Source organism: Zalophus californianus, chromosome 6, assembly GCF_009762305.2.
Source record: "Zalophus californianus isolate mZalCal1 chromosome 6, mZalCal1.pri.v2, whole genome shotgun sequence".
NCBI lineage: Eukaryota > Metazoa > Chordata > Mammalia > Carnivora > Otariidae > Zalophus > Zalophus californianus.
The window spans coordinates 141,790,157-141,816,352 of NC_045600.1; the positions used below are offsets into that span (position 1 = coordinate 141,790,157).

The 26,196-nt window shown below is 49.6% G+C and overlaps 3 protein-coding genes across 8 annotated transcripts in view; 1 reads left to right on the forward strand and 2 right to left on the reverse strand.

The window, feature by feature from the left end:
* The window catches only part of ZNF774 (zinc finger protein 774), a 35,580-nt gene extending 32,844 nt beyond the window's left edge, over positions 1-2,736 (reverse strand). For 2 of the 3 annotated variants that reach the window (XM_027571911.2, XM_027571909.2), the window contains exons 1-2: positions 2,444-2,736; positions 1,978-2,189 (exon numbers count right to left, since the gene is read on the reverse strand). The gene's annotated coding sequence lies outside the window, so the exon portion shown is untranslated. Of the gene's footprint in view, positions 1-1,977; positions 2,190-2,443 lie in introns of those variants that run through there. The other variant, XM_027571908.2, reaches the window with a different exon arrangement.
* ZSCAN2 (zinc finger and SCAN domain containing 2) lies at positions 1,996-25,006 on the forward strand. 4 transcript variants are annotated; one of them, XM_027571903.2, is made up of 3 exons: positions 1,996-2,125; positions 4,539-5,044; positions 20,787-25,006. In XM_027571903.2, the coding sequence occupies exons 2-3, from the start codon at positions 4,642-4,644 to the stop codon at positions 22,226-22,228; spliced, it is 1,845 nt and encodes a 614-aa protein (XP_027427704.2). In that variant the 5' UTR covers positions 1,996-2,125; positions 4,539-4,641; the 3' UTR covers positions 22,229-25,006. The 4 variants fall into 4 exon arrangements, with proteins under 4 accessions (XP_027427704.2, XP_027427705.2, XP_027427703.2 ...); XM_027571904.2 differs by lacking the exon at positions 1,996-2,125 and adding an exon at positions 2,759-2,910 and having other exon boundaries at positions 4,543-5,044; XM_027571902.2 differs by lacking the exon at positions 1,996-2,125 and adding an exon at positions 2,760-2,910.
* On the reverse strand, positions 11,537-12,451 carry LOC113910084 (14-3-3 protein zeta/delta-like). Its single transcript, XM_035728015.1, has one exon. The coding sequence runs from the start codon at positions 12,334-12,336 to the stop codon at positions 11,599-11,601; it is 738 nt and encodes a 245-aa protein (XP_035583908.1). The 5' UTR covers positions 12,337-12,451; the 3' UTR covers positions 11,537-11,598.
* Positions 25,007-26,196: the final 1,190 nt, after the last annotated feature.

Sequence of the window (26,196 nt, forward strand, 5' to 3'; positions counted from 1 at the left end):
GGACTCCGGGATCATGACCTGAGCCGAAGGCAGACGCTTAACCAACTGAGCCACCCAGGCGCCCCTTGGGCTGTGTTTCTAGGCTTGCTCACTGTCCCAGGCTGGCTTGGGCACCAGGCTCATTATGCCATAAACTGGTATTAAATGTGAGTTGCTTTCTCCGCCCCCCCCCCTTTTTTTAAAGATTTATTTACTGGGTGCTCAGTTGGCTAAGCGTCTGCCTTAGGCTCAGGTCATGATTTTGCGGTCCTGGGATTGAGTCCTGCATTGGGCTCCCTGCTCCGCGGGGAGTCTGCTTCTCTCTCTGCCTCTGCCCCTCCCCCCTGCTGGTGCTCACACGCTGTCTCTCTCAAATAAGTAAATCTTGAAAAAAATAAAGATTTACTTATTTGAAAGAGAATGTGAGAGAGCACACATGTGGGGGTGGTGCGGGGGAGAGGGAGAAGGAGAGAGAATGCTAAACGGACTCTGTGTGGCTCAGTCTCCCGACCCTGAGACCACTACCTGAGCCAAAGGCAGGAGCCGCTTAATCAACTGCACCACCCAGGTGCCCTGAATGTGAGTTGCTTTCTATCTAAACCTGGGATACTTGACATTGGCCAGCACCAACTTCCTGGAGAATCAGGCACGGGGAAGAGATGGCTGGCTCCAGGATTCTCCTGTGACGAGACAGTGCCAGTTTCTTGTGGTCAAGGGTTGGCTTGGGATAGGAGCGGAGGTAAATGCACTCTTAGGCTGCTAGAAAGTTTCAGCAGTGAACCCCCCAGATCCCCACACCCAAACACATCTTTTCCCATTTGTATACATCCCCATTCCTAGGGAGGATGGAAATGTGGAAAAACAAATCTTTGTAATATGAGAGCATCCCAAGAATTACCATCCTCCACTATTTTGCACTTCTTGTTCTCTAGGAATGCTGGCCAGGGGAGTGACCACTGAGAGCTCCCCATCCAGGCACGGAGTGCAAACTTCTCGAGCTGGCCTGGAGGTGGTGCTATTTGCACGTCGTTCCTTTAGGCTAATACATTAAGATGCCAGGGAGGTAGTATTCGATAGCTGAACCTCACCTTGCATCTTTACACTTTGACTGTTAATCACAGGGGTTCATTGGTGAAAAACAGGTGAAACTGAGATAATCTTCAGAGTGGTGCAGAGAACTTTCTAAGAATGACACCAAATTCAGAAGCTATAAAAAGACAAGATGGGACAGCCTAAAAATTTCTATGCTAAAAAAAAAACAAAAAAGAACAGCAAACTGAGAAATAGCAACTTCTGTGACAAAGAAATCATTTTCTTAATATACTGAGTTCTTGCAAATAAATTTGATTAAAACATGGGAAGAAGTATAATAATGAAATCTTGCCATTTGCAACAACGTGGATGGAGCTAGAGAGTGTTATGCTAAGTGAAATAAGTCAGCCAGAGAAAGACAAATACCATATGATCTCACTCAGAGGTGGAATTTCAGAAATGAAACAAACGGACAAAGAAAAAAGAGAGACAAACCGAAAAACAGACTCTTAACTAGAGAGAACAAGCTGTTGGTTACCAGAGGGGAGGTGGCTGGGGCGGGGGTGGGGGGTGAAACAGGAGATGGGGTTTAAGGAGTGCACTTGTCCTGATGAGCACTGAGTGTTGTATGGATTTGCTTCATTATTGTACACCTGAAACGTAACACTGTATGTAAACTATACTGGATCAAAGCAAAACAAACAAACATGGGAAGATACGATCAGTTCACAGAAAAGGAGATTAAAATCACCCAAATAAACAGAAAACATTTCTCAAATACTCACAGAATTTTCATGAATATGAAATGCAATATAAATAAAAAATTAAAACAAACGTAGTCATTTGCTTGTGCGCCTCCGATGATTGCTCTGCGTAAGTATTCACAATTGTTCTATCACAGACCACTGAGAGCATGTTTCCCTCCCTCCTCCTATTAAACCCTTGGGTTTCCGGACGGTTTCTCACCTGTTGTCCTGCGGTGTTGGGGCAGCCACTTCTTCCAGGGCACCGACTGTGGGAAGGACAGAGGCCGCTCTCCCGCCCTCACCTCCCAGTGCTGAGACCCGCGGTGAGCAACACTGGGACCAGGGACTGACGCGGACACGTGGAACAGGTGTGCTGGGAGCGGCGTCCGCGCCCGGGGTAGCGGACGATGGGGCAGGCTCCAGGAAGACCAGCTGGACGAAAGAATGGGAGTTCTTCGTGGCAGAAGAGGCAGGACCGGGCTTGCCTCCAGCAGCAGGAACACCCCGTGCGAAAACAAAGGGGTGTGCCAAGGCCAGGGGCGAGCGTGGACCTGCAGGTTGGGGGAGGGGGGCCGGGCTCGGGCAGCGGGGGGACTTTTCCTGGGAGGACTCCTCCCAGCTCGGGGACAGCCTTTCGGGGGGGCCTAACAACATGCCTTGCCACACAGTCCCCGGCTGAAACGGACCTTCAAGCCCCTCCACACAACTTTCATTTTTCATAGGCAAATCCACCGAGGCCTTAGGGAAGTGAAATGACCGGTACCAGGTCCCAACTCTGGCCAACCCTGGGGTCTTGAGGGCCAGTCCGCGGATTTGCTTGCGGCCCGCGCAGCGGCGCCCGGGCTCTCAAACCCTCGCTCCGCTCCCAGCCCGCTGGCCGGGCCGCCGCGATGGACTACATGTCCCACAATGCCGTCGGCCCGGCCTCCCCACCCCGCCGTCGGGCTGGGGGCCGGGTTCGCCAGTAGGAGAGCAGGGTTTCCAGGGGGCGTTCTCGGTGGCCAATGAGCGCGGTGGGGGGCGGGCCTCTCCCGTCCATTGTTCTCGGTGCCCCTCGGGCTTGAGCCGCGGTGAGTCCGGAGGGGCCGGGCCGTGCCCGGGGGCGCTTTTACGCGCGGAGTGGCTGCCGGAGTCCGACCTGGTCTCCCGAGAGGTGAGCCCGGAGAGACGGGCCTGGAGCGGCGCGGGCCGGGGGAGTAGCCCGCGGCGAGGGAATAACGGGCCTGGAGCCGGTGCGGGCAGCCCTGCTGGGGGAGGGGCGTCGGGGGCGCTGTCCGCGCCCGCGGGCCGGGGCCCCCGGGTTGACGCACCCCGTCCGCTCGGCGAAAGCACCCGGACCCTGCTTCGGGGCGGTGAGCTCCCTGCACATCTAGCCAGGGGCGCGGGGTTGGGACTGGGAGATGGGGAAACTGAGCTTCCGAGGGGGCGTGTCTTGCCCTCGGTCAGACAGCGAATGAGCTGACCGGAAGCAGTTTTCCCGGGCTCCCAAGCAGGACTTCTGTTATACCTGTGCGTCTTCTAGCCCTTTGGTAAATACACATTGAGAGCTTCGGTGTTCCTACTAGCTTTGCTTTCTTCTTTTTTTTTTTTCCCTGCCCCCCTTTTTTTAAAAAGGGGGGTTATCTGAGTCTTTGTCATGTGGTGGTGATTTTTAAAACATAATTTTTCATTGCTTTTCTAGGCTTTATTTTATAAATAGTAATTTCACTGCTCCCAACGTTTTGTAGAATTAACGTCCAAGTTTTGTTTTTCCTTATGTATGTGTTCATTTTTAAACGGATTTGGGATCATACTGTGCCTGGTGTTTCTGTTTGGCTAGGTTTGTTTTTATCGGTAATTTTCAGGTTTATGAAGATTATCTCAGATTATTAATGGCTAATAATCGTCAGCATAATTTTTAAAAATATTTAAAGCTACATGCAGCAGCATGCACAGATCTTACATTTCATATGTATGTGCAACCGTCATCAAATCAAGATACAGAACATTTCCAGCACCCCAAAGGCTTCTTTGAGTCCCTTCTCGGTCAGTACCCCGTCCCCAAAGGTAGCCATTATTAAGTCAGTGTAGTTTTAAATACGTTTTACTGTATGGATGTGGCATAATTCATTAACCATTTCTCTGTTGCTGGATTTTTAAAGTGTCGGGGTTTTTTTGCAATTAGAAACAATGCTATGGTTTTGTTTCCTTGCAAATAAATTTTTCTTCAGAGAGATGGTTATTTTTAAAGATAAATTCCCAACGGGGCCAAGACTACATTGAAAAGTGTGAATATTTTAAAACTTCATACTCATATGGTAAGAATGCAATTAAGATACTGCCTTCCTCCCAGTGAGGCTCAAAATGTCTTGAGATCCGGATCCATTGCTAATCCTGAAGATGTCCCCATAAGATAAGAATGGGTGTTATTATCTCTACCTATTAGATGGGCACTGGGGTTAAGGGACCGAGTTGTATGTTAGGTCAAGGCTCACTCTGTAGCAAGTCTGAACTGATTCAGGGCAGAATAACTTAGTCCTGGGTTCTTAGGAGGACTCTGAATTTCTGATACTCTTTCTTTTGGAAAGAAAAGTTCTGTATTTTTTTGTGCTTGTGATTCTTTGTAACTTCTTTTGCCACAGAGAGAGGTTTTCAGGAGTGAGCCATTTTTCCTTTAAGAGGGACAGGAAACTTGCATTGATTTGCAGATGTAAGACTCGGTGGCCTGACCTGGGCTGCTGTGAGTTAGGTTATTGTAAGACAGTCTACTTATTGATTGTGGTTCTCTTTCTCATTTCCCAGCCAGACTACTTGTTGGAATTTGAGGAGAAGGTGTCTTCTCCCTCAGTTCTAGAAGACTGAGGTTCAAGGCTAGAAGCCTGAGGCGACTGCCCTGGGAAGGTGGATGATGGCTGCAGAGCTGCCGAGAGTAACCACCCCCCTGAGCCCCTTGGTCCAGGTGCCTCAAGAGGAAGATGAACAGGAGGAGGTCACTACCATGATCCTGGAGGACGACTCTTGGGTGCAGGAAGCTGTACTGCAGGAGGATGGCCCTGGGTCGGAGCCCTTTCCCCAGAGTGCTGGCAAGGGTAGCCCCCACGGGGAGGCCGCTGGAGGGCCACAGGGTGCACTTGGCCGCCTCCGAGAGCTCTGTCGGCGCTGGCTCAGGCCGGAAGTGCACACCAAGGAACAGATGCTGACCGTGCTACCGAGGGAGATTCAAGCCTGGCTGCAGGAGCATCGTCCTGAGAGCAGCGAGGAGGCCGTGGCCCTGGTGGAGGACTTGACCCAGACCCTCCGGGGTGGCGGTAAGGTGCTGGCCCTCGTGGGGGGAGGGTGGGGAGCATTCCCCGCTGTGGAGGAGTGTGGTGTTTGTGGAAGAGGAGAGGGTGGTATCCAGGACGGAGGCGGGGACAGCCTGTCCTCCTGCTGCTGCAGGCAACCAGGACATGCTCACCCTTTTTATTAATTAATTAATTTTTAAAGATTTTATTTATTTATTTGACAGAGAGAGAGAGAGAGAGAGCGAGAGCAGGAACACAAGCAGGGGGAGGGAGAGAGCCAAGCAGGGAGCCCGACCCGGGGCTCGATCCCAGGACCCTAACATAATGACCTGAGCCGAAGGCAGACGCCTAACGACTGAGCCACCCAGGTGCCCCATGCTCAGCCTTTTTAATGCCCTGTGTACAATGGTAGTTCCAGAATCTCAGTGTAGGAGAGGCTTACAGGACTATTCTTGGAGCTATATTTGTGTAATAAGCACAGTGTTTACTTCTGTGTTTATTCCGAGTGGTTGGGAAGCTGATGGAGGTTATAGGGAGGGGGACTGAAGACCGTATAAACCGCCCCTTGGCACCTTCCCTTGGTTGTGCAATAAACATCCAAATATCTGAAGTCCAGCAACTAGAAAAACCAGATAATCCTATTTTTAAAAAGTGGTTATTCTTATGAAACCAAGACCAGCTAGTAACTAGGAACTTGGTATGGTATAAAGTCATCCTAAGCTCTTGAAAGAGTCATTTCAAACATGAGCTCTTTGCCATGGTTACCATCCTTGTCTCCCGTGTTACTGATACATTCTGGGATCCAGGCATGCCATTTAACTACTCCGTCTCCATTCTGGTCTTCAGTTGTAGACTGGACTCCCTTGATTACCAGATGTTTCCTTCACATCTGCCTGTGTCCCTGGGGCCGCTTCAGGACCCATGGATGATGACTGCCTTGGCACTGATGAGAGCCGCAGAAGTTCAGAGAAAGGAGGGGAGAGGACCGGAGAGGTCAGAGAGGGTGCGGAGCTTGAGCAGGAAGTTGTAGGCCGGAGTGGAGTTTGCAAAGGTGCAGGGCAGCAGGGAGGGTTTGGTAGCTGCGAAGAAAGTGAGGTGTGGCACGAAGCTTACTGGTTCAGGTGACAGTAAGGGAGGCTGGCTGGTTGGAGTAGAAAGTGTGTTTTTTAGAAAGTGGTAGGATGGGGAGTTTGGGGGAAGGGTGGGGGGGGGGCTTGGACTGAATGTCACTGGCCTTAGCAGGTTCTTGAACTAGAGCCCAAGGGGCATGGGAGGAAGTGGAATTTGGCAACAGGATGTAGGTTTGATTCGAGTAGGGAGAGGCCAGTGGCCGGAGCGCAGCCAGGAAGCCGCCTAGACATCAGGCTGCCGGCATCGCAGTCCGGCCAAGGCGGGGTCAGCAGAGAAGGGGAGGGCACTGGACGCAGGTAAGAAGAATGGATAATAACACTAGCTCGCGTTTGCAGATCCCCTTCTGGTCCAGGCCTCGTGCCTAGCATCCGCTGTGCAAAACTGACGGACACTTCACTGTCTTGGGAGATTAGTGACGTTATTATCACCAGAGAAGTTAAGTGACTCCCTGAAGATCACCCAGCTAGTCTGAGGCCGAAACCAGGTTTTGAACCCACGGGTCTGAGGACATGGCCCATGTCCTTAAGCATGGTATCACATCCGTGGTGCAAAGTGATAGTTCCCAGTGGGGTGTTGCAGGTGGGGACTAAGACAAAGGTGGCCAACTCAGAGGCATCCAGTCCGGAGGATTTAGAAGCCTGGGAAGAGGAAGAGAGGAAAGGAGGTGGTTTGGGAGCAGAGGCCGTGACCAAGCTCAGGGACTTGGGAGGTAGAGGAGTCAAGCTGGGTTTTGGAGGGAGGGACTGACATTGAGGGCTTCCTGTGAGCCCAGCCCTGCCCTGGGCTCCTCATGTGTCCGGCTCACTAGCAGTCCTGGGAGGTGGGTGGGACTGTCATTTTACAGATGAGGAAATGGAAATTCAGCAAGGTCAAGCCCTTACTCAAGGTCACACACTAGATGGTAAGTGGTGGAGCCAGGATTCAAACTCCGGTCTGTTTGCTTCCACATGTGTTTGGTAGGTTTTATTCGAAGCAAAGTACCCAGTTTTCTCTGGCCCTGAAAAATAACTTTCAACTTTACTCTTCCTATTAAAAAGAAAACAAAAATCTCTCATCCTGTCCTAAAAACTTAATTTACTTGCTTCCTGATGAATGTGACAAGTTTGTAATGAACTTTAGGATCTTAGTCAGATACTGTGGAGAGGCCAGAGGGGTTGAGGGCTGAGGAGTGACCTCTGGGGTTGTTGTTTATTTTTATTTCTTTTTAAGATTTATTTCCCAGAGAGAGAGAGCAAGCGTGAGTCAGGGGAGAGGTAGAGAGAAAGAATCTCAAGCAGACTCCCTGCTGAGCATGGAGCCCGACGCGGGGCTCGATCCCACGACCCATGAGATCATGACCTGAGCTGAAACCAAGAGTCAGACACTTAACTGACTGAGCCACCCTGGCGCCCCTGGGGTTGTTTCGTTGGGGGAAGTCTTGAAGCAGAGGGTCAGGTCTGAGCAGGTGCCTCTGAGGTGGAGACAGGCACCCACTGTGACAGCCCTCCCCACCCGGCTGGCTGTGGGGGCTTTGTGCCTTTTATCACTCCCAGAACATCTAAGATGGGTTCGTCCGTTCTCTGACTTCTACCCTTGAGATCAGCTTTGTTTAACAAAGTCTCCTGACCTTCCCCGTGATTACTCAGAGGAACCTGTGCTCTTATCTTCATCCCCTCAAACATTTGTTCAGTGTAAACCACTTGACCTCTCTTCTGTTCATCCAGCTCGGGACCTTTGGACACACTTACCCAGCACTGGACACTTCAATCCCTGTTTGGACAGTGGTTATTTAATATTTGACTAGGAGGCACCTCTGGGTACTCACATTTAAAGGTTCTTATAATTCCCATGAAGATGGGACCTGTGCTACTGGTTTAAGTGGTAAAGCTCATCTCTCCCTGTGTATTCCAAGGACCTTTTCATCCCCATGCGTGGTCCGCATTCAGGCTCTTGCTGTTTCTGCCCAGAACTCTCACAGCGGCCCAGCCTCTTCTCCCTCCAGGGCCCCTGCGCCGCTCCTACCTGAGCGCTCGGGTGCTCTCCTACTTAGAAAGCTTCGTGAGTTCCCCAGCATCTCCAAATCAAGCATGAGCTCCTTACTCTGCTCGGAACTGGGGCCTTGTGTGATGACAGGCCAGAGCTGCCCCACAGCTGCCCGTGGTCCTCCCGCCATTGCCCCCGCTCCATTCAGACCAGATCTTGCTGTTCCTTGAATGAAGCCTGTGCTTTCTAGCATGAGTCTGTGCTCTTGAATTTTGAGTTGGAGTGGCTTTGTCCCATCCCTGTCTGATAAAATCCCGGGCGTCCTTTGAGTGTACACCCTTGGAGACCCACTCCAGAAAGCCGTCCTTACTTCTGGTCCGTCTTCCCCTGTCCCCCGTTGCAACCATCTGGGAGCAGCTCTGATTCCCTCTTCCAGAAGCCATCTGCCCCAGAGCTTTTGGATTCTCCTTGTCCTTTAGCATTTGATTATGGTCCATCTTGTTTTCTACTTATATGAATAGTTGTCTTATTTCTTCTAGGAACCTTTAAAATCCCAGAAGGCATGGAACCTGTTTTCTTCTTTCTCTTTTTTTTCTCTCCTTTCTTTCTTTCTTTTCCTCTCTCACAGTACTGCACACAGTGCCCCCCACACAGTGGGAACTCAGTAAGTATCACTGGCATGAATACATGAATCCTTCCTGCCCATCGGCAGGTGTGAAGAGGCTCCCTTGCTGGCCCGGTCCATGAAGGAGGTGGACAGATAGCTTCTTCATTCCAGGCTTCTCTGCTTTTCCTCGAGAAGGCCATGCTAAGCTTTTGTCTTAAAACGAAATGGGGTCAAGGCCACATTTGGCAGAACATAGCCGGGACATGCCCAAGTATGGAAGGAGGGGAGAGGTGTGGCTGCAGACCTGGAGGGAGGGGTGCTTAGGCCAGTAGGCAGCCCAGGGAAGCTCAGTCCAGCAAAAGAGCACTTACTCTTAGTCTCTGGCATTTTCGTTCTTGGAAGCGCCATATGAATCCTTTGTTCAGCAAACCCAGTGAATACTATCATGTTTATGCTATTAATAAAGATATTTTTAAGTTTATTTTCTTAGTAATCTCTACCCACAACACAGAGCTTGAACTCACAACCCTGAGATCGAGAGTCAGTCACATGCTCTTCCGACTGAACCAGCCAGGCGCCCCAAAGATATTTTTACACAAGGAAAACATGTTTCTGAGGATGGAGGTTTGTGCTATTCCCATTTCTCAAATTCCAAAGGCTCAAGGACATCCTCCCTGTCTGGCCTGTGTATAAACTAGCAGGTGGCCTTTTTGACCTGACATTATCCATCCAAAGTGCAGGAATCGTGCAGGAGACCTGTAGCATTTATTTGCACGGGACAGGCTTTGACTTTGGAAACCTCAGGTACAGTGAATCCACACCCCCAGGGAGGACATTTGCCTTAAAGTCTTTTGTGCCGGGGAGCTGGCCATGGACGTGAACATCAATGAATATAGGATGGAGAAAATGAACCGGTGAATGGCCAGAATTGCAAGCCTCAGGAGAGTGTCACTGGTCCTCTGGAGCTCATCTCCCCAGTGATGAGGATTTTCCGTTGAAGTGAGATTGGCCTCTGGTTTGCCTGGCGGCTGTGTTTTCAGCCTGTGTTTCACAGACCCGCTGAAAGATCATTTGTGAAAAGCGCGGTTATCTCTATGACTTGCTAGAAAGTCCCAACATAAAACCCAGAACACTTTCTTTTCTTCTTTTTTTCTTGTGATTTGGTTTATGACAACCCAGATTGTCCAGGGTAATATTGAATATGAAATACTTGTCCTTGCAAATCATCAGAATGTCTCAGAGTTCAATAGTGGGTGACCAAGCCTTACCTCTCAGACTGTCTGTAAGTGGCCTGGGGCCAGAAATCATTTCTCAAATTGTATGGCCCAGGTTTTGGTTCAGAAACTATGGTCACTGTAGAGTTGGAGGCAGCTTGAGCCCAGACTGTTGTCTGATTGCTCTACCCAGGGTTCATGCACCTTTCTGTAAGAGGTGAGCAGGAAGATAGCGCTAGAGCCTGCAGACCAGTGGACTCATGCCACGGTGGCCTTCCCCAGCCCCCACCCCACCAGTGTTGGTGCAATATCAGGGTAAAGGGGAAAGTCTCCTCTCCTGACACACAGATTTTATCTCACAGAAGCTGCACCACCCAAAAAAGAAACTGATGTCAGAGGGGAGCAAAAGGGAAATTTTGGGGCTCAAAATGGATGAATCCTGATATGTAAATCCTCTGACCATCAGCACAGTGTGTGGTCCCTGCACCCGCCGTATCAGCATCATCTGCAAATGTGTTAGAAATAAACTTCCTGGGCCCCACCCCAGACCTACTGAACCAGAAACTTTGGGGGTGGGGCCCAGTACCCTGTGGTTTAACGAGCCCTCCAAGTGATCCTGATTCAATCACCAGTTAGCGAGCCACAGTGCCAGACCTCTGGTTCTCAAACTTGGCCACACATCAGAATCACTTGGGGTCCCACTCCCAGGGCTTTTGATTTTCTGATTTCATTGGCATGGGGAATGGCCCAGGCAAGGAAGTTTTGAAAGCTCCCAGGTGGCCCTAAACTGCAGCAAAGTGTCAAAACCACTGCTTAGAGCCTTGTTACTCAAAGTGTGGTCCGTGGACCAACGGTACTTGTGTCACCTGGAGCTTGTTAGAAAGGCACACTCAGTCTCACCCCAACCCACGTGAAGCAGAATCTGCATTTAACAAAACCTCCAGGTGATTCGTCTGCACTTTGAAGAGTAAGAAGCACTGCCCTCGTCTAGGGAGGAGTGGAGATTGTCCACTTCAAACCTGCTCTCGTCCACCATCTGAGCCCCAGAGTCAAGCTGACCTCTCTAGGCATCTGTAGCATCACCCGGCTCTGGGTGAGCACAGGCAACAGGTTACCTAGTCTGAGTTTGCTGCCCCAGCAAAATGCTCCCTTCATGCCAACAATGAGCAAATGCATTCATTTTTCATAACAAGACAGGGAATGGAGAATGTTGGAGGGTTGGAAAGGTGTTTGTCTTTTTATTTTTTTTTAATTTTTTTAATTTATTTTTTTTATCTGGAACCAATTATCCCTTTTCTTCCCCACCAGGACAAACCAATATGTAGGCAGTTTTCTTTGCTTAGACATGGAAGCAGTTTTAACACTGGCCCTTGTGAAGCCACAATGTACCAAAAGTACTATGCCAAACATTTATAACTAGTATAAAAATTCCACATCCCCATATTGGCCACCTCAAGATGAAAACAGATAACTCCCTAAATGTTAACTGGCTCTACTCCCCTAATATTCAACATAAAAACCACATGGGAAATATAGAAATTCAAATAGAAGTAACATAAACCTGTCATAAATCGTAAACAAAAAACTATTTGTGGGACAGCATGGATGACAAATGGTCTACTGTGTAAATTTTAGAATGAGGCAGACAAAAGTTGGAAGGCCGGTTAATTTTCCCCTCCTTCTCCTGCTTCAGCTTCGTCTCCTTGGGTGTCCGATGTCCACAATGTCAAGTTGTCTCTCAGTAATTGCATTATTAGCGTGCTGTCTTTGTAGGACTCTTCACTTAATGTATCAAGTTCAGCAATGGCATCATCAAAAGCTGTCTTTGCAAGAGAGCAAGCTTTCTCCGGGGAGTTCAGAATTTCGTAATAGAACACAGAGAAGTTAAGGGCCAGACCCAATCTAATAGGATGTGTTGGTTGCATTTCCTTTTGGCTGATTTCAAACGCTTCTTGGTATGCTTCTTGTGACTGATCCACAATCCCTTTCTTGTCATCACCAGCAGCAACCTCGGCCAAGTAACGGTAGTAGTCTCCTTTCATTTTCAAATAGAAGACTTTGCTCTCTGCCTGTGAAGCATTGGGGATCAAAAACTTTTCCAAAAGAGACAGTACATCATTGCAGATATCTCTTAGCTCGGTCTCAGTTTTCTCTCTGTATTCTCGAACCATCTGCTGTTTTTTCTCAGCACCTTCCGTCTTTTGCTCAATCCTTGAGACGACCCTCCAAGATGACCTACGGGCTCCTACAACATTTTTATAAGCAACCGAGAGAAGATTCCTCTCCTCATTGGATAATTCAGCTCCTTGCTCAGTTACAGACTTCATGCAGGCTGCCATGTCATCATATCGCTCAGCCTGCGCGGCCAGTTTGGCCTTCTGCACCAGCTCAGTTTTATCCATGACTGGATGTTCTGTGTCCGGAGTGGGTGGCGGCGGACGGACGAGGGCTCAGCAGTCTCTGGGCGGCAGTGGCCAGGCTGAGACTCTGTCCGTGGATCTCGCTGCTCACAGGCTACAGCCGGTGTTTGTCTTTTTAAAGCTATGATTCTCAGTTTCAAAACAAAAGTCACCTTTAAGTCACTGAAATATTTGCAGCGTGGACCATACAGAGCTCTGAGAGAGATGTAAACGTTCTAACTGTCAGATGTCATTTAAACTGACAACGGAGCTCACTGCCGTTGTTATCAGTGGTTAATCTCTCAGGCAGCCAGAGTGCAGGGGGAACGGTGCTCCAGCAGGCTCCTGCCAGGCTTGCCGGGGCAGCCCTCCGATGGGGAGAGCCCGGCTCTGGAGGAGGCTGTGTGAGAATCACGCCTGCGCTTTAGACCACTGGCTCTGACCGTGGCATTGAGACACAGTGGGGTGGCACAATCCAGTGGGCGTCACCAGAATTTGGAGCCTAACCCATACTGAAGCACCAAAGTGTGTGACTGTTTAGTTCGTTTTTCTAAAACAATTACAGTAAATTCAGGTTTGTCTCCCTACTGATACCAGTTTTCCTCACACTCATTGTGATAGGCTTTCCAGTGTGGGAGGAAGAGGAGGTGTCTGGCCGGGCAGGGGGACATGCACGGCCCTGTGAACAGCAGTGGGGATGTGTCTAGAGACTGTGTCCGGGAGGGGAAAATCTGACCGCTGCTTTAGCCTCAGCCTTGACTGTGGCTTCTGCTTACTAACCAGGGAGGGAAGGACGAGGGCCTAAGGCAGTCCAACAACCGGTTCAGTGAATGGTGTTTGGACAGTGGTCTCACCATTTTGAAAAAAATAACATTCGATCCTTACTTCTTAACTTACACAGAAATAGATCTCTGCCTCACAAGTGACACAAAAATAAATTTCAGATGCATTATAGATCTCGACTCTAAAAGACCTGGAATAACATGTAGGGAGAATATTTTTATAATCTTGTGGTGAAGGACTTCTTAAGCAAGACAGCAATCTTCAAAGCTGGCTTGGACTCAGGAAAACAGAAAAGTCCTTTGTATAAAAAAAGGTACCATGAACAAAGTTAAAAGACAGTACACCAACCGGAAGGGAATATTTGCAACAAAGTCTGCGGTACAGCAGATAAGAGTCAAAAACCCTTTGGCGGGGAGTGGGGGGGGGGGGGCGCCTGGGTGGCTCAGCTGGTGAAGCACCTGGCTCTTGGCCTCGGCTCAGGTCATGATCTCTAGGTCCTGGGATGGAGTCCCCGGTGGCAGGCTCCCTGCTCAGCTGGGAGTCTGCTTCCCCTCCCCCGCCCCCCCCCCCCCACTCGCACAGTCTCTCTTTCTAAAATAAGTAAATCTTTTTTTTTCTTTTTTAAGATTTTATTTATTTATTTGACAGAGAGAGACACAGCGAGAGAGGGAGCACAAGCAGGGGGAGTGGGAGTGGGAGAGGGAGAAGCAGGCTTCCCGCGGAGCGGGGAGCCCGATGTGGGGCTCATTCCCAGGATCCTGGGATCATGACCTGAGCCGAAGGCAGTTGCTTAACGACTGAGCCACCCAGGCGCCCCTAAACAAGTAAATCTTAAACAACAAAACAACAAAAAAACCCTTGATCTGTAAGAGCTTCTGTAATCCCTAAGAAAAGTCAGTGCAGTGGAATGAAAAATAAAAGATATGAATGGGCAATTTAGAAATGAAGAAAAGTAAATTATAACTTTATGAAACCATATGTTCCACCTTAACGATTGATCAGGGAAGTACTCATTAATTCTTTTGCCTACTGGACCCTCAATAATTTAATAGAGTGTTTCTGAGAATTCTCTGCCTTTCTGAGCATTTATTTAATCTTCTAAAACTAATTTCAGAGTTAGTAGGTAGTGTCACCTATTTTAAATTTGATAGAGTACCTACAATTATGAGCCATATATTCTCTTTTGAGTGTGATAAAATTTGCATAACATAAAATTTACCATTTTAACCATTTTTTCATTTTAATCATTTTTATGTGTACAGTTCATGGACATTAAATATACACAACTGTCACCACCATCCATCTTCAGCACTGTTTCCTCTTCTCAAACTGAAACTCTGTGCCCAGTGAACAACTCCCCATTCCTCCCTCCCTCTCCCGTAGCCCCTGGCACCCACCATTCTAACCCCTATCACTATGATAAATTTGACTGTTCTCGGTACCTCAAGTAGAGGGATTGTACAATATTTATCCTTTTGTGGCTGGCTTATTCTTTCACGTAGCATAATGTCCTCAAGGTTCCTCCATGTTGAAGCATAGGTCAGAATTTCATTCCTTTTTAAGAATGAATAATATTCCATTCATTAATTTGTTGGTAGACCTTTGGGTTTTCAACATTTGGTTATTACAAGTAATGCAGGGACGTGGATGTACAAATACCTGTTTGAGTCCCTGCTTTTAGTTCTTATGGATGTAGACCCAGATGTGAAATTATTAGATCACATGGTAATTCTATGTTTAATTTTTTGAGGAGCCACCATACTGTTTTCCACAGTGGCTGCACCATTTTGCATTCTTACCAGCAGTGCACAAGGGGAGAATCATATATGTATATTTTAAGATTTATTCATTTATTTTGAGAGAGAGAGAGAGCACATCAAGAGTGGGGAGGGTCAGAGGGAGAGGGTCAGAATCTCAAGCAGACTCCGCACTGAGTGTGGAGCCCAAGTGGGGCTTGATCCCAAGACCCTGAGATCATGACCTGAGCCAAAACCAAGAGTCAGACACCCAACCGAGCCATCCAGGCACCCAAGAATCATATATATTTTAAATCTATATCAGGGATGCATTTTTTTTTAAAGATTTACTTAGAGAGAGAGAGAGAGAGAAAGAGCAGGAGGGACAGAGGGAGAGAGGATCTCAAGCAGACTCTATGTTGAGCATGGAGCTCAACGTAGTCTTGCCTCTTTGTCTAGTAAAGGAAGGTACCGCTGGTCCTTAAGCCGCTGTCAGGGCAGGGGGGGTCATTGGATCTGGATTCTTCTCTGCAGTGAGGTGGTAGAAAATAGTCACACAAATTATCACACTGAAAGGCTTCCCAATTATAAGAGAATTCTTATATTTTTGTCTAATAGTTGGATACTGTTTTTGTTTACATTTAAATCTTTGATCACTTTGGGATTTTTCCCAGTATAGGATCCAACCTCAGATTTTTTCCATTTGGCCTCGCCAGTCGGTCCGGCATCATTTATTGAATGTCAATTGAATGTTGAGCCTTTTCTCTCTGGATTTGAGAGGCTGCCCTTGTCAGACGTTCAAGTCCTAGTGTCGTTAGATTGTTTCTGTTCTGCTCATATGTCTATCCATGTGCCACCTGTGTTCAGTTCCGAATTCACATGTCTACTGAGTCTGTTTCTAGAGTGTTTGTGTTGTTTCCCAGCATGTTTGAACATCTGACAAAGATAGTCCCTCTCCTCCCCACCCCTGGTCTCCGTCAGTAATCCTGTCTTAACATTTTAAGTTTCTTTTGTTTGGTTGGTTTTGTTTTTTTAGTTGTCTCTACACCCAACATGGGGCTCAAACTCATGACCCCGAGGTCAAGAGTTGCATGCTCCACCACCTGAGCCGGCCTGGAGTTCCCTAAGGTTGATTTTTGCGCTGGTAAAGACACTTGCATGCACTTCGGGTGCATGATTTGCCAATTTTAAATGATACGCTTTGAACTCCCAGGATAGGGGGGCAATCCATATGAGGCAACCAATGAACATGTCCTCTATCCTGCTTTCTCTCAACCCCAGTTTTGGCTGGAGTGTCATTTCTACGTTGCTGGGTAGCCTCTACATTCTCTTCTCATTGTAATGGCCACAGTCGTTGGAGACTTGGTTCTGAAGGCTGGTGTATCCAGTGCTCGTGCCCAGCCCATTTGCTCAGAGTTCCCTTGATCTCTTGGTTGACCGAAGCCCTCTTCCTAGTAGTTTCCCCAAGAGGGGCTCATAGGAACCATATTCTGCGAATTCGTGCGTATTCAAAGCTGTTTGCCTGCCAACGGGATCCTTGAAGGACGGTTTTGTTGAACACAAAATCCTGGCCATCCCCTTTCTTTCCTTGTCTGCCTCGTGTCTACAGGCATGAATGTCACCGTAGAGCAGTCTGAGCCCAGCTGGTTCTCCCCCCCACTTGAGTGATTCGAGCCTTTTGCTTGCTGTCCCGTCTCATCGCTAGCCACCGTGGGTTCGTCTTCCTAACACAGCGCACCTTCCCAGGGTCGTTGGAGCTTTCTACCTTCAGCGTTTGTTCTGTTCCTTGGGTCTGGTTCCCCTGTTTGAGAGCTCCAGTTACGTGTGTGTGGACTCTCATTTTGTCTCACTTCTCTTTCCGGCCTGCTCGTTAGTCCCTTTGTCCTCCTCGTTCCTCTTCCTTTCACAGCCCTTCTCATTTCGGCCCCACTCGTCCCTTTCTGCCCGCCAGAGTGCCTGTTCTCCTTTGCACTCCTCTCCTGCGCCCGGGCCTCTGGAGTGCCTCTGCCTTCCCACGTCCTGCCAGCTCCCACTTCATCTCTTCCTGCTGTCTCACTGTCTCTCCCAACTTCTACCATGTGGTCTTCCTTCCTGCAGGCGGTTGCTTTGTCTAATTTTTTTTCTCCTTTTTTTTTTTTTAGAGAAAGAGAGTGCACACAGGGAGGAGGGGGGCAGAGGGAGAAGGAGAGAGAGAATCCTCAAGCAGACTCCACGCTGAGTTGGGAGCCTGAGGCGGGGCTTGATCTCACAACCCTGAGATCATGACCCGAGCTGCAACCAAAAGTCAGGGGCTTAACTGGCTGAGCCACACGGGAGACCCTCATTTATTTATTTATTTAAAGATTATTTATTTATTTATTTATTGGAGAGAAAGAGAGAATGAGAGCTAGAGAGCACGAGAGGGAAGAGGGTCCGAGGGAGAAGCAGACTCCCCACTGAGCAGGGAGCCCGATACGGGACTCGATCCCGGGACTCCAGGATCATGACCTGAGCCGAAGGCAGTCGCTTAACCAACTGAGCCACCCAGGCACCCTATTTATTTATTTTTTTAATGCATGAAAAATGTCACTTTCTCAGTCATAATTGCCATGATTAATGTGTGAGGGTCAAAGGCTCTCTCTTTTCTGCTCTAGAGAAACAGAAAGCTTCCTACATGTAGAGGTCATCTGGGTGATTCTGGTTGTAGCTTCACCTCCTGCACTTCTCTGAACCAAAAGAAGCCAGCCCTGCTCACCCCAAATGCACTGTTGCTCTTGGGGGGGAGTCCTTACCTTTAGGAAGTGATTTTCTGCCTGAGCTTTTTCTATATCCTTTTTTTTTTTTTTTAATTAAGTAAGCTCCATGCCCAGTGTGGAGCCCAGGGCGGGGCTTGAACGTATGACCCTGAGATCAAGATGAGCTAGGATCAAGAGTCGGATGCTCAACTGACTGAGCCACCCAGGAGCCCCCTCTGCCTGAGCTTTTTGAGATTAGCTGCCCCCCAGTTCCTTCCCCAGCCACACACACACACACACACACACACACACACACACACACACACACACACACGTGCACACACCACTTTCCATGCTTGTTCACTTCCTGCCTCATTGGCCTCTGCCCTGTCTCTGCTGTTTTTGGAAGCCCTTATATGTATTTTGGTGTCTGCAAATTAATCTTCCTCCTAATCTCACTGCAAATGGAGTTTGAGTTTTTGTTGGGTTTTCCCTGTTGCTTTTGAGCTCATTCCAGAACATACCAACCAGTTCTTCTGATTTTAAGGCAGTGGAAAACCTTATCAGCTAATGTCCCTGTTCAGAAGAGGACAATTACTAAAGTCATTTTTTTTAAAGATTTTATTTATTTATTTGAGAGAGAGAGAATGAGAGATAGAGAGCACGAGATGGAAGAGGGTCAGAGGGAGAAGCAGACTCCCTGCTGAGCAGGGAGCCTGACGTGGGACTCGATCCCGGGACTCCAGGATCATGACCTGAGGTGAAGGCAGTCGTTTAACCAACTGAGCCACCCAGGCACCCTAAAGTCATTTTTAAAAAACAATTTATTTATTAGAGAGAGAGAGGAGCAAGCGGGAGGGGGGCGGGCAGAGGGAGAGAAAGAGAGAAACTTAAGCAGACTCCCCACTGAGCGCAGAGCCTGATGATGACATGGAGCTCCATCTCACAACTCTGAGATCAGACCTGAGCCAAAACCAAGAGTCAGACACTCAACCGACAGAGCCACCCAGGTGCCCCTACTAAAGTCATTTTTAAAAAAATGTTTTTGGTAGCATTCGCTTGCAGAAAATAAATCAGGGCCTCTGCCTGGAGGACCCTGTAGAAGAGCAGTGAGAGCAGACCTCTGTGCTAGAAACTTGCAAAACCCTGTTGCAGGAAGTTGCAGAAGTGCAGAGCTCCTGGTCCTCCTGGCCATGTGGGTACATACGCTGTGCCCCTGAGGCGCATATCTGTCCCCTGGACGCCAGGAGCCACAGAGTACCAGCGGCGTATGTGCTAGTGAGCATGAAGTAGAATCACAAGCCTACTTGTACATTTAAATACAATCCTCTATGGACTGACAGCATAACTAGAACCAGGTTCTGCCTGAGGGCATGTCAGATTTTATCCTGTGCACCTATGGAAATTCACCTTCACCTACAGAAACTAATAATCACTGAATTGACCATCTAACTTTAAATAAACTATTTCTTAGCTTCAGTAATGGGAATGTCACTAGGACCCTGTGTAATTATTTAACTAATTGTCTTCCCTGTTCTGGCTGGATCTGCTTTCTCTGGAGGTCTGATGTTAGGTGTTAGGAATAGTCAGGCTGTCATCCTGATCGGTAAATCGTTGATTTATTTCTGTACACCCTACAGAATTCCAAAAAAGAATTGAAGACAACTTACAGAAACAGAGCACAAGGGTGGTCGCTTTGGCAGCACATATACTAAAATTGGTGCAATACAGGGAAGATTAGCCAAAGAAGGAAGGAGGCAGAGAGGAAGGAAGGAAGGGAGCACAAGGAAATTACAGCAAAAAAGGAAATAATGGGAGGGAAAAATGAACACAGGTTGCGGCTTATACAAACATCCAGTATTCTCCCTCTGAGCGTTTGGCTCCAAGCTTCCAAGCAGGCAAGGCAGAGGGGGGAGCCACAACCAGAGCCATGAGGCAGACACACATCAGTTACTCAGAACAGTGGTGCTCTTGGGATTTCGGTTAAAGGAAAATTTCCTTCTCGTTAATCAAGAGGACATTGTGTGGCATAAACAGTGTCGCCAACAACTTCCTGGCAGTGTTAACGTTCCTGACGGCCATTAATTTCGATGACACTTCTCAGACTGTTTGACTGTTGGCCGGAGCTATTAAATCAACACACAGCTCAGTTCTATGGGGATCAAAACAGTGAGATCCAGGCTCACGGCTCTCCTGCTCAATCCTGGGATAGACTTCAGAGTCTCTCAGTGAAGGAAGGGGATGCATATGTTGTCAGCAATCTGCCCTCCTGATTTTTCTTTTTTTTTTTTTATTAAAGATTCGATTTATTTATTTGAGAGAGAGAGCGCGCAAGAAGGCACAAGTGGGGGGAGGGACAGAGGGCGAGACAGAGGGAGAAGCAGACTCCCTGCTGAGCAGGGAGCCCAGTGAGGGACTCAGTCCCAGGACCCTGGGATCATGATCCTAGCTGAACGTAGATGCTTAACTGACTGAGCCACCCAGGTGCCCCCTCCTGATTTATTTCACCCGAATGTTTGATAAGTGTTGGGCAGCAGAGTTTGACAAGTTTCTGGATGGTAGATATTTTCTATTACCAATGGGAGGTCCATCTGTAAGCTCCTACTGCAGATACATTTTAGGGCTCTTCTAACCACTCGCTTGTTTCCAGTCATCTGTACAGACACCTAGAGTTCTTGTTGCAGGGGTCCCGTCATCTTGCTGTACTTATTATAATCTAATAAGATTATAAACACAGGATATAGTGTAATGCATGAGATTATTACATAAACTCTTTTTGAAGGGAGACAAAGCTTTAGGGAAATTTCTGTGGTACCAATGAAAAACCCATTCACTCATTCTCCAAATTTAATTGAGCACCTGTTACACATCAGGCACCCTGGTGAGTATTGGGGGTCACTGTGTACCCTGTTGCTTTCTGTTGATTAGGATTTCCAGATTCCCACCTGACTTCATTTCCCAGTGGAGAAACAGGTACAGACCTAGAACCCAAATCTTTAAGACTTAGAAATTCTCGGTAATCACCACGTGGGTATGAGGTCTGACAGCTAGATAATCACGGAGAAGGAAATCAACCTGGTTTTTAAAAGTTTTGAGGATCCTTTGGCCTCTTTATTTTCATAAGAAGTTTAACTTTTTAAATATTTCACTTGGGTTTCCTTTCCTTCTCTCATCATTATAGGAAACGGAGTATAAATCGTGTCTTTCTTCACTGTTTCAGATTTCGAGATCCAGAGCGACAATGGGGAGAACTCTAATCAGGATCTATTTGAGGATGTCGAATCACATGAGATGTTCTCAGAAATGCCCGAAGGGGAAGGCGTTCCGCAGTCCGACTGGGAAAGTGACTCTGAGAGAGACTGTGGCTCCAGGGGGCCCCAGGGGAATGCCCCACGTGGGGACCACAGGGAGGTGCCCTCCCAGGGCAGGGAAGTGGGGCAGCTAATCGGCCTTCAGGGCACCTACCTGGGTGAGAAGCCCTACGAGTGTCCCCAGTGTGGGAAAACCTTCAGCCGGAAATCCCACCTGATCACCCACGAGCGGACCCACACGGGAGAGAAGTACTACAAATGCAATGAATGCGGGAAAAGCTTTAGCGATGGTTCCAACTTCAGCAGACACCAAACCACCCACACGGGGGAGAAACCTTACAAATGCCGAGACTGTGGGAAAAGCTTTAGCCGGAGCGCAAACCTCATCACCCACCAGAGGATCCACACAGGAGAAAAGCCCTTCCAGTGTGCCGAGTGCGGCAAGAGCTTCAGCAGGAGCCCCAATCTCATTGCCCACCAGCGAACCCACACGGGCGAGAAGCCCTACTCGTGCCCCGAGTGTGGGAAGAGCTTTGGCAACCGGTCCAGCCTTAACACGCACCAGGGCATCCACACGGGCGAGAAGCCGTACGAGTGCAAGGAGTGCGGGGAGAGCTTCAGCTACAACTCCAACCTGATCCGCCACCAGCGGATCCACACGGGCGAGAAGCCCTACCGGTGCGCCGAGTGCGGGCAGAGGTTCAGCCAGAGCTCGGCGCTCATCACTCACCGGCGCACGCACACGGGCGAGAAGCCCTACCAGTGCGCCGAGTGCGGCAAGAGCTTCAGCCGCAGCTCCAACCTGGCCACGCACCGCCGCACGCACCTGCTGGAGAAGCCCTACAAGTGCGGCGAGTGCGGCCGGAGCTTCAGCCAGAGCTCCAGCCTCATCGCGCACCAGGGCGCGCACACGGGCGAGAAGCCCTATGAGTGCCTGACGTGCGGCGAGAGCTTCAGCTGGAGCTCCAACCTCCTCAAGCACCAGCGAGTGCACACGGGCGAGAAGCCGCACAAGTGCGCTGAGTGCGGCAAGGCCTTCGGCCAGCGCTCGCAGCTCGCCGCGCACCGGCGCACACACACGGGCGAGAAGCCCTACCAGTGCCTCCTGTGCGGCAAGAGCTTCAGCCGCGGCTCCATCCTCGTCATGCACCAGCGCGCGCACCTGGGGGACAAGCCCTACCGCTGCCCTGAGTGCGGCAAGGGCTTCAGCTGGAACTCCGTGCTCATCGTCCACCAGCGCATCCACACGGGGGAGAGGCCCTACAAGTGCCCCGAGTGCGGCAAGGGCTTCAGCAACAGCTCCAACTTCATCACCCACCAGAGAACGCACGCCAAAGACAAAGCAGACTGAGCCGGCCGCCCAGCGGCGGCCCACGGGCACACGGTGACGCCCCTTCCGGGGAGCCGTTCTTCCCGGGGGGGGGGGGTGTCTTTGGGAACTTGGGCCCGAACCTCACCCGCGCTCATCCCCGGTTCCAACATCCGCCGCCGTCTCGGTGAGCAGACTCACGTCCCCCGGAATGGGGGCGGGGGGGGGGCGCGGGGGGACGGAAGGTTGCAGAGTTGGGTCTCTCTCCATTTCATTGCATGACACGCCATGGCCTTCTGCTCTCCTGGTCCTCCGGGCCTCAGTTTCCTCTTTGGTAGCACAGCGGGAGTGTTTCTCGTGGGGGACGGAAGACAGCGTGGCCCACAGCCTGCGCCGAGGCCTCAGAAATACTGGAAAGCGATAGGTGCGGGCTCGTGGTTCTGCTGCCCCTTGGTCAGGTTAAGGTGCCTTCGCCCGGAGCTGCTTGTGTGCCAGGGTGTCAGGTCAGAAGCCGCTCTCCCTGGCCTTGTGTCCTGGGCCTTGATTTCAGGTCAAGGTGGATGGGCTTTTCCAACTCTGAGTCATCCACAGGAAGGTAAAGCCCTTTTCTATCTGTGGAAGGTGTCAGGGACTCCGAGACCCGAGGGAGTGTGGCCTGGAACCACTGTCCCCAGAGCCTTTCCACTGATAAGAGTTGAGCAGGGCCCGCCAGGGAGGATAGAAACTGAGGAGATGGACACGTTTGCTTGTGTCTTTGCTTACTGTCCTGTGGTAAGTCTGCCGTCAGGGGAATGCACTTGTTTTTGTGGGGTTTTGTTTTTTGAGTGGGAAATCAGGGACCCCCAGCCGCCTACCCCTGGTGGATGGTGGGTTGTCTCTTCGAGGGTGAAAGAGCCCTGCACCCTTCAGGATGGGCTTGTGTCTTCACCCCCACAGATACTAGCCGCTAAATCATCTCTCTATGCACTTGTCATTCCCCTGTTCTCGTTTTTATTTGATAGGTGCAGGGCTAGAGTTCTCTCTGGGAGCTTTTGTATACGTTCATATTTTTAAGGAAGTGTTGATTTTGAGGACACATCCTCTGTCCTCTGGACAGATTTGGGCTTGAATCAGGAGTTGTCCTATAGGTGTCATCCTTGATCCCGGGATGCTACCAGGGCTTTGTTCTTGGGTCCTTGAGCCTTGAGACCATAAAGACCACGGGATGATAGCAGGTCAAGGGGTTTGTTATAAGGAAGAGGAGAACAGAGAAGGTGTTTCTGGGAAATTTGAAACCACCTCCTCCAGTGCATGGAGCCTATGCTCACAATGGGCCTTGGTTCTTATAGAATGGATGCTCAATATTTCCTAATAAAATAGAGTCCCATTCTTTTCCTGCGTCTGCCTTTCAGTATGAACTTGACTATTAGCAAACCCACACCTCACTTCCCACCCACTCACCTCCTGCCTTAGGCCGAAAGCAGTTCGAGACCTTCAGGGAGTAAAAACCAGTGGCTTTAAAGAACACATCTTTGGGTGAACCGAGATCTGTGTGCTTGACCAGTGCACACATCTGTCCACTGCCCTTCGCCAACTGTGCATTCAGTCTGTCAACCAAGACTTGGAGTGGCAGCTTTGGCTAAGGAGCCAGGTGGCCTCCTAAGGAGGCCGTTGGGAATCATCTCTATCCAGAATCAACTATATTAGACACAAGGAGGACATTTCTAAGCTCAGCAGTGATGGTTGTTAAACCAAATCATGGAGGCTGTAAAATCCCCATTATTAATTCCCATTCCTTCACTTACTGGGCAAACATTGAGGACTTAAGTACCATCACTGTGCTAGGAACTAGGGAAAGTGATGAACAAGAAATCCCGTTACCTGTCTTCATCAAGTTTTCACAGGAGGAAGCTATACTAGCCATCCAAGGGAGAATGGGTAGGGTGGTTTCCTAGCTGACAGTAAATTCTGGGATTTGGGTTGTAGAAGATACTGGTTCTCTCTTCCCCCAAGTCTCAACTTAAGAAAAGAACTGACATTAAGCTTTACAAAACTTTCTAACTTTCTATTTTTTAACTCCTCTCTACCTGGTAGGCACACAAAATATCTTGGAAAAAAGGGAAACAAGATCAGGCTGGACCCAGGATGGGAAATGACAGAACATGGTCCTAGAAAGGTTAGGAGTCCTTCACTTCCTGTCCTGCTTGCCCTAAAGCGGGTCTGCGGGGGCAGGGAGGGCTCAGCATACACGGGCCTTTGTGCGGCTAGGTGTGGGATGGAAGGGCACAGACTTCTTCCCCAAAAGACATCAGGAAGCCCCAGTCCCCTTGGCAGATCTATTTCCACCACGTCTTTGCTCTCAATTCAGTTACACCTGTGTTTCTGTAACAAAGGACATTTCCCCTAAATGTATATGCATTTAGGGACTGCGGTTTTGTCCCCAGTTTGTTCTAACTTCATGGGAACAGCCTTGGGACGGTTAAAAACTTATAATGAGGGGCATCTGGGTGGCTCAGTCGGTTAAGTATCCGACTTTTGGTTTTGGCTCAGGGCATGATCTGCTTCGCGCTCAGTGGGGAGTCTGCCACCCCCTTCCTCGAGCACTGTCTCTCTAAAGTAAATAACTCTTTTTAAAAATGTATAATAAATGGTAAAAAGAAAACAAAGAGCAGTTGCTTTACTGTCAGCGAGGCCCCCGTGCCCCTCTTGGCGGGTCTTCTCCGGGACTTGCCCACTTCCCTCTCCTGAGCCCCACGGTGGCTGCCTTGTACCCTTCAGCCCTTTTCCGGAGACCTAGCCAACTCCCAGACTTGGCTCCCCTTCCCGGAGAACCTCGACCCTATCAGATGTCAGGAACCTCCCTCAGCGTGCCAGCCGCACAGCAACAACTTCTCTGTAGCGCCCCTCGCTTCCTTCCTCCAGGCTCAGCCTGGAGATGTGCATTCAGGGCAGCGGTACCCCATCTCCACCTGTGTGAGCCTCCACTTCCCTCCAGGGGTAGGGCCTTGCCCCCTCAGCCATTTCCTCCCCTGGTTTCCAGTCTCCTCTACTGGCTTCGTCCCACAGCTTACGTGCTGCAGTTGGTCGTTCGTAGAGCCTCAGACTCAGTATGTCCAGAAGCCCCCTCCCCGCAGGCCTCCCTTGTGGCTCCTCTGTGAGCAGCATGGCCTTGCCTGACCTCACCCAACCCCAAATCTGGGAGTCACCCAAGACTCCTTCCTCCCTTGCCTCCCTTAGAGCCGTTCAGGAATCTGGCCCTACAAATCCTGCCTCCCTATTAACATCTCCCAGCTCTCACCTCACCAGCCCCCCCACCCCCAGGCATCGTTCAGACCCTTGCAACCGCAGTAGCCCCCAAGCTCCCTCCACTTCATCCTCCAAGTCGTAGACAGCGTTGAGTGTTCTCCAACACAGAACGCAGCCGTCACTACTCAGTTTAAACCCCCTTGGAACTCCCCATCCCTACAGAAAGGCCAGTTCCTTAGAATGTGCATGAAGCCTTCCCAACGGGGCCTCTGTGGAACCTCTTCACTGCACCCCGATACCCTGACCATCCTCCTTGCCCCTTGGCTGCTCCCCTTGAATGTGTTCCACCGGGCCTCGCCTTGTCTTCACACTGTTCCCCTTTCCTGGAATGCCTGGTCCACCTAGGGCATACCTGCACATCTCTGAAAACTCAGCCTGGGTACCCCCTCCTCCGAGAAGCCTTCCCTGCACTTCTCTGACCCTGCTCCTACACCTGTGCACTGTCCAACTTCAGAGCTTGGGACAGGATTCTGCCCCTCCGCCTTCTATTTGTTATGTTCACACCCAAACTCTTGTCTCCAGCACCCAGCTCAGGGCCTGGTGAGTGACAGGAACTCACTCAGTTTTTGCCAGTTGAGTTCTCTTCATGGGGAAAGACAGAACTGCAAGAGGCAGGGAGAGCCCAAAACTCTGAGCTGGAAAACGGACTCAGTCCCACACTTCCCTTTGGTAAGATGTTAAATGTAAGTTAGTTTTAACCTCAGTGCCTCTTACCTAAGTTACGA

Coding starts and splice junctions, on each gene's coding strand:
- ZSCAN2 (XM_027571903.2), top strand. CDS start 4,642: ATGATGGCTGCAGAGCTGCCGAGAGTAACCACCCCCCTGAGCCCCTTG. Junction 5,045..20,786: donor CCAGACCCTCCGGGGTGGCG/GTAAGGTGCTGG, acceptor TCACTGTTTCAG/ATTTCGAGATCCAGAGCGAC.
- LOC113910084 (XM_035728015.1), bottom strand. CDS start 12,336: ATGGATAAAACTGAGCTGGTGCAGAAGGCCAAACTGGCCGCGCAGGCT.